The sequence below is a fragment of the Fusarium redolens genome, assembly GCF_020744475.1.
Source record: "Fusarium redolens strain MPI-CAGE-AT-0023 chromosome Unknown BKA55scaffold_18, whole genome shotgun sequence".
Lineage (NCBI taxonomy): Eukaryota > Fungi > Ascomycota > Sordariomycetes > Hypocreales > Nectriaceae > Fusarium > Fusarium redolens.
The window spans coordinates 927158-941147 of NW_025763681.1; the positions used below are offsets into that span (position 1 = coordinate 927158).

At 53.2% G+C, this 13990-nt stretch overlaps 2 protein-coding genes across 2 annotated transcripts; both read left to right on the top strand.

The window, feature by feature from the left end:
• Positions 1-2461: 2461 nt before the first annotated feature.
• On the top strand, positions 2462-3372 carry BKA55DRAFT_522569 (kinetochore Sim4 complex subunit FTA2-domain-containing protein; the record flags this gene model as incomplete). Its single annotated transcript, XM_046188593.1, has 2 exons — positions 2462-2656; positions 2734-3372. 2 exons carry the CDS (start codon positions 2462-2464, stop codon positions 3370-3372), a joined length of 834 nt encoding a protein of 277 aa, XP_046044339.1.
• Positions 3373-10343: 6971 nt separating this feature from the next.
• On the top strand, positions 10344-12387 carry BKA55DRAFT_695522 (uncharacterized protein; the record flags this gene model as incomplete). The annotated part of the gene is made up of 3 exons (XM_046200159.1): positions 10344-10520; positions 10614-11117; positions 12058-12387. 3 exons carry the CDS (start codon positions 10344-10346, stop codon positions 12385-12387), a joined length of 1011 nt encoding a protein of 336 aa, XP_046044340.1.
• Between the last annotated feature and the right edge of the window lie 1603 nt (positions 12388-13990).

Here is a 13990-nt window from a genome sequence, read left to right on the forward strand (position 1 = left end):
GGGAATCGTAACGCCAAGGATTACTGGCAGCACAATATGGAAATGAGCGTGACATCCCATTTCGGTGTAGCTGAGGTCTGTGTTACGTGGAGTGGCCGAATGGTGAATTGTAAGACAACGGCGCTGAAGGGAGGCATATAATGTGAAAGGGAGCTGCGTCAACAAACCAGTGTTGGTGCGGCTCGTGAGTAATTGTCTGGCTGTATCTTGTTGTACGCCAATGTAGAGCGAAGGTAGTCTATCTCCATTTGTATACCGTCGTCTGAAATCTCATTCTCAGAAGTCTGATGCTCACGCGCCTCATCCCCATCCTCATTTATCTGCTGGAAACAGCCGGCGTTAACATCGTGATTCAACAGCTCAATCTCGTCCATCCAGATCCCACAAGACAACTTTGATCATGATGCCCCACGTGCTCGAATGCATCCATCACCCTAAAGTTTCAGCTTCTCCACCACAGAGCCCTGATTTCTTAGGACTGTGTTCCGTGGGCCTGGTGATTGACAGCCCCTTGCAGCGCGGAAGCACTTTCCGGCCGTTAACCCCAGCCTCCAGATAAACCCTGTCACCTGGAGATGGAGTACCCTACCTGGTATTTGGGACGGGGCTGTGGAGCCATTTTAGTGTAAAAACCGACATCTCTTACCTTTTTTAGCGATCTGAATCTGATACTATACTTAGTCAGAAAGTTCCCCACAGCCCCGTCCCAATAACAGAGTGTCTACTCCGTACGGTACTCTGCAACCACCAGAGGGTACATCCTTTTGTTAGCCTTCCATGCACGGACACTGATGCCTTACCTCTACGCGTTAATACTGATCCCTGTTTCATGCTCAAGCCTGCTGAAGACGACATTGCCACATGGCGACAACGCTCGCAACAAATCAATGCAAGCCGGGACTTTGAACAGGTCCGTGGCCAGGTTTTCAGCGATTTTGAGCAGGCTACAATGGCCTATCAGTTATTTCCCTTTTATCCTTACCCAATGACAGTCTCAACAACAGTTACAAGGCTGTTCAAGGCGACAGCTGCCTCAACCAATCAGCTATCAGCAGCCCGACCCCAGCAGCCGGTCAAAGTGGCCCAAAGTGGCTTACAGGGGTGTCAAAAGGCAATTGCAATAGGTGCCAAAAAGGGCAAAAAAGAGATATCGCGAGACCTCTTTTCAAGGCCTCTTTTTTCAAGATTTCAAGAAGTGATGGCTGCAGTTATCTGCAGCCTTGAGGCCGAGGGATTGATCTGATCAATTGATCAGTTATGCCGCTAGACCATTGGCCAGGTGATCTAGTTGCTGTTGCAAGAGGAATCAGTTATTTTGGTATATATCAGAAGGCACGTACGTGGGTGCCCAGGCAGGTGCCTCTGTAAGTGACCGACCAACAGCTGTTGCGCTAAATAGTAACCTGTTAGACGGGTCAGACCTGTTGACCTAATTGACAGGCTGCTGATACGGACAGTAACCTGCTGACTGTTAAAGACCTACATCTTGATATCAGTTTGTTGACCATGGCCAGCTGGTCAGTGAGAAAGAAGGCTATTTTCAACAGGATAATATCGAGTTGTAGGTCTTTGACAGTTACCGAGTTGCAGACCGTATCAGCAGCCTGTTACGCCCTAGAACCCTTGCTCAAGCCCTGTTCAAGAATGGGGTGCGTCGCGTAGGTACCTAGCCCCACCTGTCATTCACAGCGCGTTTTTGCCTTCGCGTTTCTGACCAGTCAGAATGTATCTGGCTTGCGCGTGGGACACGTCACGAGAAACCTCGAGTTACCACGATGGAGCAACCGTATTGCCATTGCATGATACCAATCGTCTCATTTTTGATACACCCACCTGGCCATTCTGGAGGAGCCTTGGACTGGGGTTTCCCCTGACGAATACTTCGACGCCGCTGTGTCCCAGCTTTTCGACTACAAGAAGTCCCTCGTTGTCGAAACCCGTTTTTGTCTTGCTCTTAGGTATTATGGCTGACAGATGGATTTGGGTGCGTAAGTAGCTCAAGTATTGACGTCGCAGGGACGACAGGGCCATCATGATGTGATTGCTATACGTGGCACAGCTGGAATGCCGTAATGCACCATGCTCGAACAGAGTCTGTTCATTCTCATTGAAGGGCACATTCCGCGCTTTTAAAGTGTTTAGACAGACAGACCAGGCTGTGGACATTTCGGTTTATTTCATCTTGTCCATTCCCCTACCTCGGAGCTGAAGTTTGCATATTGATGTTGGTGATATCTCTGCAGCATTGCCACCCATGTCAGCCACACATGTCAGCCATTCACAGACCACGCAACCCCTCCACAGATGCTGCAGTGCTGCATGAAAAGCTGATTGTCGCTAAAAGCGGCCCGGCGCGCATACGGATGATGGCCGCCAGCTATAAGGATGAGAGTGGGCAAGGGTTAATGGTATGCCCACATTACCACAAACACCTCGTCTTCTTCCCTCTAGCTCCTCCAGTATGCCGAGAAAACGACGTGTTCTATCATTTCCTCAGAAGCTACCACCGTGCGACGGGCCAAAGCTCAATATCTTTCCATATCATAAATCGGGCATTCGATGGCTTGAGAGACTTGATGAAGATGACGACGTGACCTCAAGCCAAGGTTATGTGTTCCGGGCTCTCATTCGAGGCCGCGAGTACGCAGTAAAAGTAGTATGTTACGATCAGAATCTCTTACTACTTCTCTCCTTTTGGAAGATCTTCATTTCTGATAGCGGCTTAAATGACAGTTCAAGTTCTTTGACCCGATGAGTACCGAGTACTTCTGGGGGCCACTATTAAGCGAAGACACATCTCTTGACACTGCTGCCTACTATACCGATCCGTTTTACGCAGAATGCCGAGCATATGGTCGCATATGCGAAGCTACGGACAGGAAGATTCTCAAATCAGATGTGGCTGTTGCCAGCCATGGATTCTTCTTCCTGGAATCAAAAGACCAGGAAGCTTTACAGAATCGTAATATTGACCTCGGACTGGAATCGGTCGACATCAATTATCAAAGGTCCACGATCGGAGGGCTGAGAGCCAGAGCTATCGTTAAAGACGTTGCGTCTTCAAAAAGTGGTATCACCTCGACGAACATGAGAAAGATTCTAGGCAAAGTCGTTTCAATGAACAAAGCGGGGATATATAATATGGACATACGTATCGACAACTTCCGCGATGGACGACTGGTAGACTTTGGATCTTCTTGGACAGAGCCTCATGCTCTTCTGTGCTCTTTGAGCTATGAAGCCGCTATGGAATCAAAGTTAGCGGACCGGGTTATGTTTGGTCAGATGCTTGAAGATGAAGAGCTGAAGAACCGTGGGGAGGTCAAAGCGATCCATCATATGCAGCTGAGATCACAAGTCCAACGACATTGATGATGGATTTTATTCGGATTGCATATGGGATACTAAAGGATATTTAATAATATTTAATAATATGTGATAATACATCCCCACTTGTTGAACCTAGCCAAGAGCGCTCCTCGACCTTCACAATGGAGGAGATTTGCTAGGAACAAAAGGAATGCTGAAATGGATCGTGTAATATCCTACTTGTCAGCTGCATCAGTGCCTAGGCAAAATCCACCACCATGGGAGAATAAAAAGATAGGAAGCTCATCTCCTAGGACGACATCTTATGAAGAATAAACATCGGCAAGAATACTGCTGCCATCACGAATAGCAATCTCGATGTCAAGTTCGGAGGAGGGCCCCCTAGCGCGACTTGCGCCTCATTCTCGTGCTTATTTGATGTCGCTCTAAGAGTTCTTATGTCAACACTGGTCGGAAGCGCCTCTTATAGGTATTTTTGCAATAATTGTTCACCAACATATTATCAGATGCATCTACAAAGCTCCGTAGGTGAGAGGTTGGTACCTACCTAACCTATAGGTGTGGAGGCTGGTTAGCTTGCCGCTATGGCGCACCTTCCTTTGTCATCACACTTTCTTAGCATACAAGTGTTAAGAAAGTGGCCCTGTCTACACCTAAATCCTTAACAAGTGCACAACAAACATTCCAATCTGCGCTTTGCGCAGTCGCAAACCGCGGCGATGGCCTCGTCTACGACGATCCCGCCCGCTGCCTTGGATCCCTTCGATCTGGGGATCCACACTCCCGTCAACCTGAACCGGGGAGCCCGTGCAGCCCTCTTGCAGAACAGTCCGGCAGCCGTCAACGGCACCATTGGTGTTTCACCCGGTCCCAGGCGGATGGCTCAGACACCATCCTCACCACTCAACCCCGCCACCATCGCCGCAGTTACGGAAGGAGCTGAGCGTGCCAGTCCCGCATCCATTTTTGAACAACGACCGATCTCTATCGTTGAATCAGCCAACGATCTCGCGCGAGAATACGTGGAAGAGTACAACATCAAGCTGGGGGTTTTCCAGGCCTTTTGTGCCAAATTTGAAGAAGCGGCCCAGCAATTCGTCACCGGACCGCAACGACGTTTCGCTCAGCAATTTGCCGATGATTTCCTCGGCTTTTGGAAACGAGAGCTCTCCTGCTCCGGACCTGCGACCCCAAAGCCTACATACAGCAGCGTCGCTGCTGCCGCGCCTCCCACTGACCATGACCGTCTGACCCACAGACAACAACAACAACATGGACGCCGACAAACAGATCCACCTCATCGCCAAGGGCAACAGACGACTATCGCCCCACCCCGACAAGACCTCCGTGTCTTCATCCGTCTAGAAGCCGGAGCTCCGGCCAGGGCCCACAGTAGCTATGCCATCCGGACTCTGATCCGGGAAAAACTCGGCGCCGTCTCGGACAAAATTCGACAGGTGTTCCCGGTCAGATCGGGATGGGCCGTCCTGGCCGCCGACTCTGTCACACGCGACTTTCTGGTAGATAAACAAGCTGAGTGGGCCGCTGAACTGGGAGCTACAGCAGTAGAAACGAACAAGGAATGGTTCACCTATGTGGTCTCAGACGTTCCCGCAAGGCTGACTGACTTTTACGGTAATGAGGTGGATAGTGACAGCGTCGTTAGCGACGAGATAGAAGTCCAGACTGGGATCAAGCCCATTGATGTACGTACCGGAAGACAATTCTCGGATAACCCCTTGACCAAGGCCCTGCTCGTGTCCTTTCTGAAGCCCACAAAGAGATTCTGGTCTCTTTTCGGCAGCAGCGCAGCCAGGCTTGTTGACAAAACCGACCGACCCAGACAGTGTGAGACGTGCTGGGGCTACCACTTTGCCCGCAACTGTCACAGACAGCCAGTTTGCCGACGCTGTGGTGAGACTGGCCATCTTGTAGACGATTGCATCGCACGAGAACAGTGCATCAACTGCTTAGGCCCCCACCAGGCCAACTTCCGTAGGTGCCCAGCTCGGCCAAAGACAGTGCACGGCGTGCTCCGCCGACTCACTAAAGAGCAACGAAAGCATGTCCGGACCGTAGGTGCGGAGACATACCGACAACGACATCGAGAACGGCATCTGGAATCGCATCAGGAAACGCAGCAGGGCATGGCTGAGCGACGAAGCGTGGATGTCACATCACAAGAACAGCCTAACCATCGTGCTCCCAGCCCAGCTGTATCAGGAGCACCCTCGTGCATCATGGTGGCCACGACCCCTCATGCTGGCTATGAAGCAGAGGAAGAACCCGAACAGCCCAGACCAGGCTCACCGCGAAAGCGCCGAATCGTACTCATCACTCGTCCTCATGACCGGGAATAGATATTCTCAAACACGAAAGAACGACAGGAAGCCGCTCAAGATCTTCCAGGCCAACGTCGGCAAGATCCCTCCGGCCCACGACTGCGCCCTGGCGCTGGCCGACTCGGAACGATATGACATTGTGCTCTTGCAAGAGCCGTGGACGGCTCACACAGAGACCCGCTGTCTAACCAAGACTCACCCTGCATACGACACATTCACGCCGGTCGACATGTGGAATAGCAACGATACTCGGCCTAGAGTGATGACATATGTCCGGCGAGACCCCAGACTCCTTGCCGACCAAATTCGGCCCTTCCAGACCCGAGACATTCTCTGGCTCGCGATCAACGGCATGACCATAGTCAACTTCTATCGTCAGAACGACGAGAGGGACGCCCTAGACACGCTATTTCAATGGTCTGTCCCGGAACGTTGCCTCGTAGCTGGCGATTTCAATGCCAGACATCGTAGCTGGCAAACAGGCCAAACTACGAACCGGGGGCAAGAGATAGCAGGATGGGTGTCTGAGAATGACCTCAGCCTTCTCAACACTTTAGATATCCCAACAAACCCGTACGGCAACACAATCGATCTTGCCTTTACTAACCTACCACTTGCTGAAGCTATCGTCGAGGACCATCTCGCCACCAGCTCTGACCACTTCACGCTCAGCCTGACCTTCCCAGACGTCAGATCGACTCCGGTGCAGCCAGGCAAGATTCGAGTGACGACGGAAGACGAGCTTAAACGATTCGTCGAGATCGTAGAGCTTGGCGCTACAGGAATCCCCCTCACAGATTCGACCCCCGAGGAGCTGGACGAGCTTGCGTCTTCACTCGTGAGTCTACTAACATCAGCAGCAAAAGCGTCTGGGAGGCCCGCGCGGAAAGGCGGACGCCCGGCTCCCTGGTGGACGGAGGAGTGCGCCGACGCCGCGGCTGCTTTTCGAGCCATCAGAAGAAGCTACCCACTCGGCTTCAACCAGGACGTTCAGATCGCCAAAAGAGGCTTTCATCGTGTGGTCCGTCGGGCCAAGAGGCGCTATTGGCGTAACCTCATCGATGGCTTCTCCAGCAGTAGCGACGTTTTCAAAGCTGTCCGGTGGCTAAAGTCCCCAGGAGCCTTCCAGCCGCCACCTCTACAGGTCGATAACGTCGTGTACGAAAGCCAGATGGATAAAGCCAACGCACTCCGACAGGCCACGCTTGAACGAAGAACTGCGGAGGACGACATCGCAAACGCATGGACGCCAGTATTCCCACCTAGATCGATCCCATTCTCTCCCGAAATCTCTCTGGAGGAGGCGCAATATGCGACTTGTCACACAGGCAATACATCCCCAGGGTCAGACAACATCACAGTCAAACTTCTTGAAGCAGTATGGCATACCATCGGTACACACGTCCGGCGTCTCTTCGAAAGATGCCTTACCATAGGCCATCATCCAAAACCATTCAAGGAGGCGGAGGTGGTCATGATCGCGAAACCGGGACGGAGAGACCTTACCGAACCACGAGCATGGCGACCCATCTCACTGCTCTCCTGTCTTGGTAAGGGACTAGAACGACTGATCGCGCGCCGCCTAGCCTGGGCAGCCGTTCACTACAGCGTCCTTCATCCGCAGCAAGCTGGGGCGCTCCCCAAGAGGTCGGCAACAGACTTGGTAACTGCTCTGGTCCATGATATTGAAGAAGCGTTTGCACGCAAGAAGGTGGCGACTCTAGTCACAATGGACGTCCAAGGTGCTTTCGACACCGTCATGCGCAACAGGCTCGTCCTGCGTCTTCGTGAGCAAGGCTGGCCTAATCATCTGGCTCGCTGGGCCGGCTCCTTCATGGGCGGCCGGTCGGCGCGTGTCAGGTACCAAGACACAGTCACGCCCTCTTCTCCCCTTCAGTGCGGCCTCCCTCAGGGGTCGCCGGTATCGCCAATCCTCTTTCTGCTCTACACTGAGCCAATCTATCGATTAGGGAACCCTCAGGGTCGCTTCGGCTATGCAGACGACACGGCCATCCTGTCCATAGGCGACACAGTAGACGAGACTTCTGCCATGGCATCTAGTTCCATCGCCGAGATGGTGCGATGGGGCGCGGAGAATGGCGTGTCCTTCGACACGAAGAAGACCGAAGTCATGCATTTCTCCCGCAGCAAACTCAGGACTGCGCCGGCAGTGCGCCACGGCGATGTCGAGAAATACCCTGAACCAGCTCTACGCTGGCTTGGTATCTGGTTGGATAGCAGACTATCTTTTCGACTTCATGTCGAAAAGTGGGCGGCCAAAGCAAAGGCAGTGGCTTATCATTTGCGGGGGCTCACCAACACGGTACACGGCCCTCTACCGAGCGCCGTGCGAGGCGCCGTCAGAGCATGTGTCGAGCCAGTGCTGCTCCACGGCTCAGAGGCGTGGTACCCGGGCAAGACCAGGCCGCGGTGGACCCATCCTACGAAAGATCTACCATCGAGTAACCAGCATCTCGTGCAAATAATGACAAAAGCCATGAAACAGGCTATGAAGGCCATTCTTCCCGTCTGGAAGACGACACCCATCACCGTCCTCCACAGAGAAAGCGGGATACCACCAGTCGATCAATTGCTTGACGCGAGGCGACTTAGGTTCTCCGCACGACTCAAATCGCTGGATGAGGCTCATCCTCTGGCGATCCGAACGCGCCCGCCCCGACAGCCTACTTACCACGACCTCATCAAACGAAGATATCAAATACAGGCAGAGAGCAGCTTCAGGACGCGCCTTCGACGTGCAAACGAACTCTTTGCACCCTGCACGCGGCCGAAACTCGTCTATCGATGCTTCCATCAAGAACAGTTGCCCCCACTGCAGACAGCGTCTAAAGAGAAATCGGCTGACGCCTTTTCCCGCTGGGTCGAGTCTCTCGACCCGCTCACCTTGGTCGTATACTCGGATGGCTCTCTTTCCTCAGAAGGGGCTGCCAGCTATGGCTTCACCATCCATCAGAACAATATCCCCATCTTTGACGGATCAGGTCGCCTCGGACCTGCTGAGGTTTTCGATGCTGAAGCTACCGGGGCTTTAGAGGGCCTGAAGGCTGCTCTAAACCTGCGAGAATTAGCAACACAGAATATATTCATCTGCCTAGATAACCTGGCAGCCGCCACGTGTCTACGAGGCACTCCTTCTGAATCCTCTCAAAACGTCTTTCTCGAGTTCCAAGCTCTGACGACATCGCATGGAGCCATCCAAGTTCGCTGGGTGCCAGGGCACTCCAACATCCCTGGCAACGAACAGGCCGACAAGCTGGCAAAGGCAGCGTCATCGCTCCCCGAGCCCGAAGGCGCTCAACCGACGCTGGCTTACCTACGAAGAATCGCAAGACAGAAGCCGAAAGAAGCGTTCCAGGCGTGGTGGTCCACCTCCGCTCCTGAGCAGTACAAAAGACTCAATCTCAAGGCGACTACAGGCTGTCCGCCGGAGCTGTCGCTCCCGCGTGCAGCCTTGCACCATCTGCTGGCAGCAAGGTCGCTTCATGGGGACTTCGCCGCATATCACGAGAGATTCGACCATAGTGATGCACGCCTGGTCTGCTCATGCAACCGACGCAAAGCACCGGACCACATCTTCTACTGCAGAAAGGTACCGCCGCGTCATCGGATGAGGTTGGCACCCTCACCGAATGCAGCAGTCAACCTGGCAACAGGAAGAGACTTCACCAAGTTCACCGAACTGTCTAAAGCCAGCGTTTTCTTTGGAAAGATCTGTCCTCGTTATTAGACGAGCACGACCCGGGACGCACTCGCATCCTTCCTCCCCTCTTTTACCCTTATACATTTCCTTTTTCTTACCTTTCTCTCTTACCTGTTCTCGGCCAGATGAAGGGCGCTAGCACGCCCTCTATCTGATCGTGACCACTTGAAGGCAGCCCTGAGGCTACCGCGCCCAGAGGCTCACGATCGCCTAACAACGGGCTTACCTTGCGGCTGTCGTTCATCAGCCGCGCCTGATCATCCCGCTGACGGGTAACAGGCTAGATAAGATGCGCCATTTGTGCCGTTGATATGCTGGATAGTGTGAGGTCTATCGACGCGTCTGCAGAATTGGAATTCGAGAGGAAGTCATAGTATTCTGTAATTAGTGTGTAGATAGGTCCCAATTTCTCTAGCTCAGCACGTCCTGTGCCCCAGTAGGGGACTTTCGGGGCCTACGGCCCCCCGGACGAAAAATATACATAACATAACATAACATATTGCCGCTATGGCGGATCCAATAGGAGCCGAGATCGGGTGGAGCATGATGACACCCCTTTTCGGCCTCAAAATGATCGAGTTGAGTTGAGACCGACGAGCAAAGTCGAGACACTACCGGGCAACTAAAAGATAGCGCGATAGAAATGCGAACGACTACCCGGAAGGCGACGCGAATCGGAAGACGACGTGAAACGTATCGACCGAAGCTCACAAGAGTAGTGGCGGCAGCAGCAGTAACAGCGATGGAAGGGTAATGCTACATAAGTCGCTGGGTTTCCCAGGGGAGCCGCACATGGAGACTCGAGGATTGCAGGAAGCGTCGAATAGACAGATGGAGATAACAAGGGGCTGTCGGAGGCTGTTGCAAAATTGGAAGAGACAATGGACGAGATGTAGGAACAGATGACCGAAGAATAACAGCTGGTCCACGAGCAGCTCAAAACCACCGCAATGAGCGCAACGGCCGAATCCCAACGATCATGTGCTGCCGTCACACCACCCTCAACATTTATGCCACAAGCCGCTCCCAAAACCGCGACCTCGACCGATCCTCTCGTCCCCACGGTTGACACACTCTACTGCGCGATTGATGCTTTGCGGATACAAGATGATGATACCAGGCGCTTGGTCGGGACGATTCGAGCGACAGTGGAGAATCAAACTTGGGCCAAACTGGATCATTCCATGTGACGATGCCGAGCCGTACTTAAGAACCGAAAGAACACCGGAACCCGCGTCCTACGAGACGATCGCTCCCTGATAAAGGTGGACACTGTCAGCCCGACGCCAATGAAGCTGCCACCGCGTGCACAAGGGGCAAATCCGCCAACTTCTCCTCAAAAGTGCTTGTTATCGCGACCAGGACAATTCACGGTTGAAAGTCGACGATGCACGGTATGCCGGGTTAGGGAGAGAGCTCTCAGGCATCGACAGCCGCGACACGGAACCGATACTGCGAATCATGATCCTGCAAGTGGTCACGCGGTCAACAGCGATAAAGAGTATTCGCGTAATGAACTCCGTCCTTCAACTCAAGTTCTCGAGTTTGGTCAGTCTGAAGCATCCAGCGAGAATGCGCTTGTGGAACGCGTTGACTTGCCACTTCTCTCTGTTCCAGCGCGTAATCGTTCGCAGACTGTCGATTGTCAAGGCGGAAGCAGCTTCATGCTCAACAACCCAAGCTGCCCTCGCTGCATCACCACGCAACTTCTCGGTCCGACTCTTGTACGTTAGCATCATCAACTCTCATCTCATCACTGAATTTTGTTCATAGGTAGCTGTTGCGCTAGTCCCCAATCGCTCGGCCCCCCATATCCGATCCGCTCCGCCTTCGTGGAGAGTGGAAATGAAGCTTTGAGCTACAGCACCAGGATCGATGAACCCACTAGCCGCATCTCCATGAATCGAGAGTCCCCGTCTCAGGCCTCCTTCGGGAACACCATCGCGACCCTCGCCACCAAGAGCTCCAACTTCCACAAGAACTCGTTTGAGGACGGCAAGGCGTTCTTCGAGCAGCACAATGACGGAACGGCCCTCGATCGCACCAGCATAATTCGGGCGATGAAAAATATATTGAGATGGAAGGATGCAAGCGCGAGATCGCTCAGCTTCGGCTTAAGGTGACGGCCTAGGGGGATACCCGCCGTAAAGGCGAGATTCGGTGCCCCAACGGCATATTGAACAGGACAACATGATAGACAGACACTGGCTGGTAAAGTATTTTCGAGGAATAGACGACAAGATCAATTGTCTCCGTGCCATCGGCAGTCTGCTCGACATTATGCCGAGTGGATTGTCTTGCCCGACGAAGGCTTTGGCGGAGCAGAATATTTGGTTTGTTGGTCTTGGACGATATGAAAAGTGACTATATCGCGTTGGTATCCGTCAGCAGAACCAAGCTCTCCGATATCTTCGCTATCATCTCCCACTTAGTAAGCAAGACCTGGTCGAATCGCCCCGAGCCGTCCTCCACGGAAAGGACGTTCTTGTTTGTGTGTTCCCCATCGTGGACGAGTACGACGTCAACCACATACGATCAACTAGGACGTCTCCAAGGTCAGCACGTTCGTCCATGTGTGGTCGTTCATGGACAGAATCAAGGTCGAGTTGGAGGAGACAACTCTAATGGGTCGTCGGCACGAGAGACTGCACGGACTACAACAAGTCCAACGGCCCGATCGACGAGAAGATCTTCTACCCTAAGTCGAAGCCGATCCTCCAGATCGCCACGACGGAGGACGAGCTCTTCTCGGTTGTTTTCGAAGACTCCAAGTCCGAGTTCTGCTTGTTTTTCGATCTGCGTCTCTTCGATGAGCCCTTCCGAGCAGGACTTGGCCACATCTCGGAGATGTTCGTGGAGGGGCAGATGGATGAGGCCGTGGGGCCATCAGATTCCTCGAGCGCGAAACCAACCCATGGCCAATCGAACAAGTTGAGTTGTAGTTTTTCAGCCTTTGGCACAGAACGAATTGACTACCGCGGGGACTATCAGTAGACGGGCCACGCTGGCCTTTGAAGCGGTGCTAGGTGGGAATTGCGCAGCAGGAACGGAGTCAAGAGTAGTTCCTCTGTGAAGAGCGGAAGAGATCGACGAAGAGGGAGGAGTCGCAATGAGTTTAGGCTTTGGGCTATGATTGAGTCGATGTACGGTTTCGGGAGCGGCTGGGAGGGAGTTTGTCAGTCCTGATGACACTAATCTTTGCCTTATGGCATTGATCTTTGGTTGGCTATGGACGCTATTCTCTGGGTCGTCGGTATCTACATTGCCGTGCTCATGTTTACTGCAGCGTAAGTCGAGGAGCGAACGGGGCTGACTGTAGACCTTTAGCGCGCAGCACCCCGCATGGCGCGTTACCTAACTACCTTCCCAACCCCTACCGCTTTAGCAAATTTCCCCTTCGCTTTTCAAGGCAACTCTTCCATGTCAATACATACTCTGTTCCGTTTTGCTTCCACCAATAAGCATACCGGTAGCAGCAGCTAGAGTAACTCTCTCGTCTAGGTCTGAGGCAATCGGTATGTCATGGACTTGGCTCCGGCTATGTTTTGTTGACTGACGGACCAACCAGGCCTCTAGTGCTCCAAGCCCTCCCCCAAAGACGAGCACTGGCTCGGCGATGAGCTTCCGACAAACAGTTCCTCAGTAACGGACTTGAGCGCTCCACGACGAGCTTCGAATCGCTTCGAAGAAGAGCCCACGGCAATTTTCCAAGGGACCAACCGCGACGAGATTGCGCTCAACGATGAGCTCCCAAGATGCCGCTCTCGCTCAGAGGTTCCGCTCTTAAGAAACCCTCTGTAGATGACGAACCTGTCCTTGATGATCAGCCTGGGAGAGAGGCTGTATGAGAACAAAGTTACGCGTGACAGCAGCGCAGCCGCCGCCCTTGGCCCAACATTCCGCTTAACGAGTTACGCAAATTACCACTCTTGTTTCGCTCAACGGCAAGCACCCAAGGAATCGCTCCCGATGAAGACATTCGCCCAACAATAGCGACAAGAAGCAGGATTGTGCCGGAGGAGTGGAACGTCCTGGCTAGGCTTCAAGACGGAGGCCCCTTTAGGTTTGTGCATACTGGGCAGCGGCTTGGTGCTCCTGCTGACCTGCTTCCAATTTCCAGCAAAGCGCCCCAAACCTACGACGCATCTCGCGCCCTCTTAAGCCCGTCTGACTTCAGCAGCCTCCGATTCGCCTTCCCAGTCGACGCCGAGGCTTTGACCGAGAGATCCGTTAGACTTCCAGAGAATTTCAGGCATCTATTCTCCTGCACAGTCGACAATGACCAGGATGTTATCGATCTTACAGTTGACATCACTGACCTCACTGTCGACACTGGTCTTGTCGACCGTGGCCAGCTGGCCCTGACATCGATCCGGCTGCTCAGCGTCGACACTTAGGCAGGCTCGTTCCAACAGTTGTGCGTATCCCTTGGCAGCTAACTTGTCGAGCTTGTCCTGGTCCAGGTCGTGCTTCGGTGCCAATCGACCGACGCAATTACCATCCGCGGCACATCTGCCATACGAGCCCGTGACGGCGTGACCAAGCTCCACGAGATACCAGATGAGGCATGCATGCTCATCCACCGAGATGCCGACCG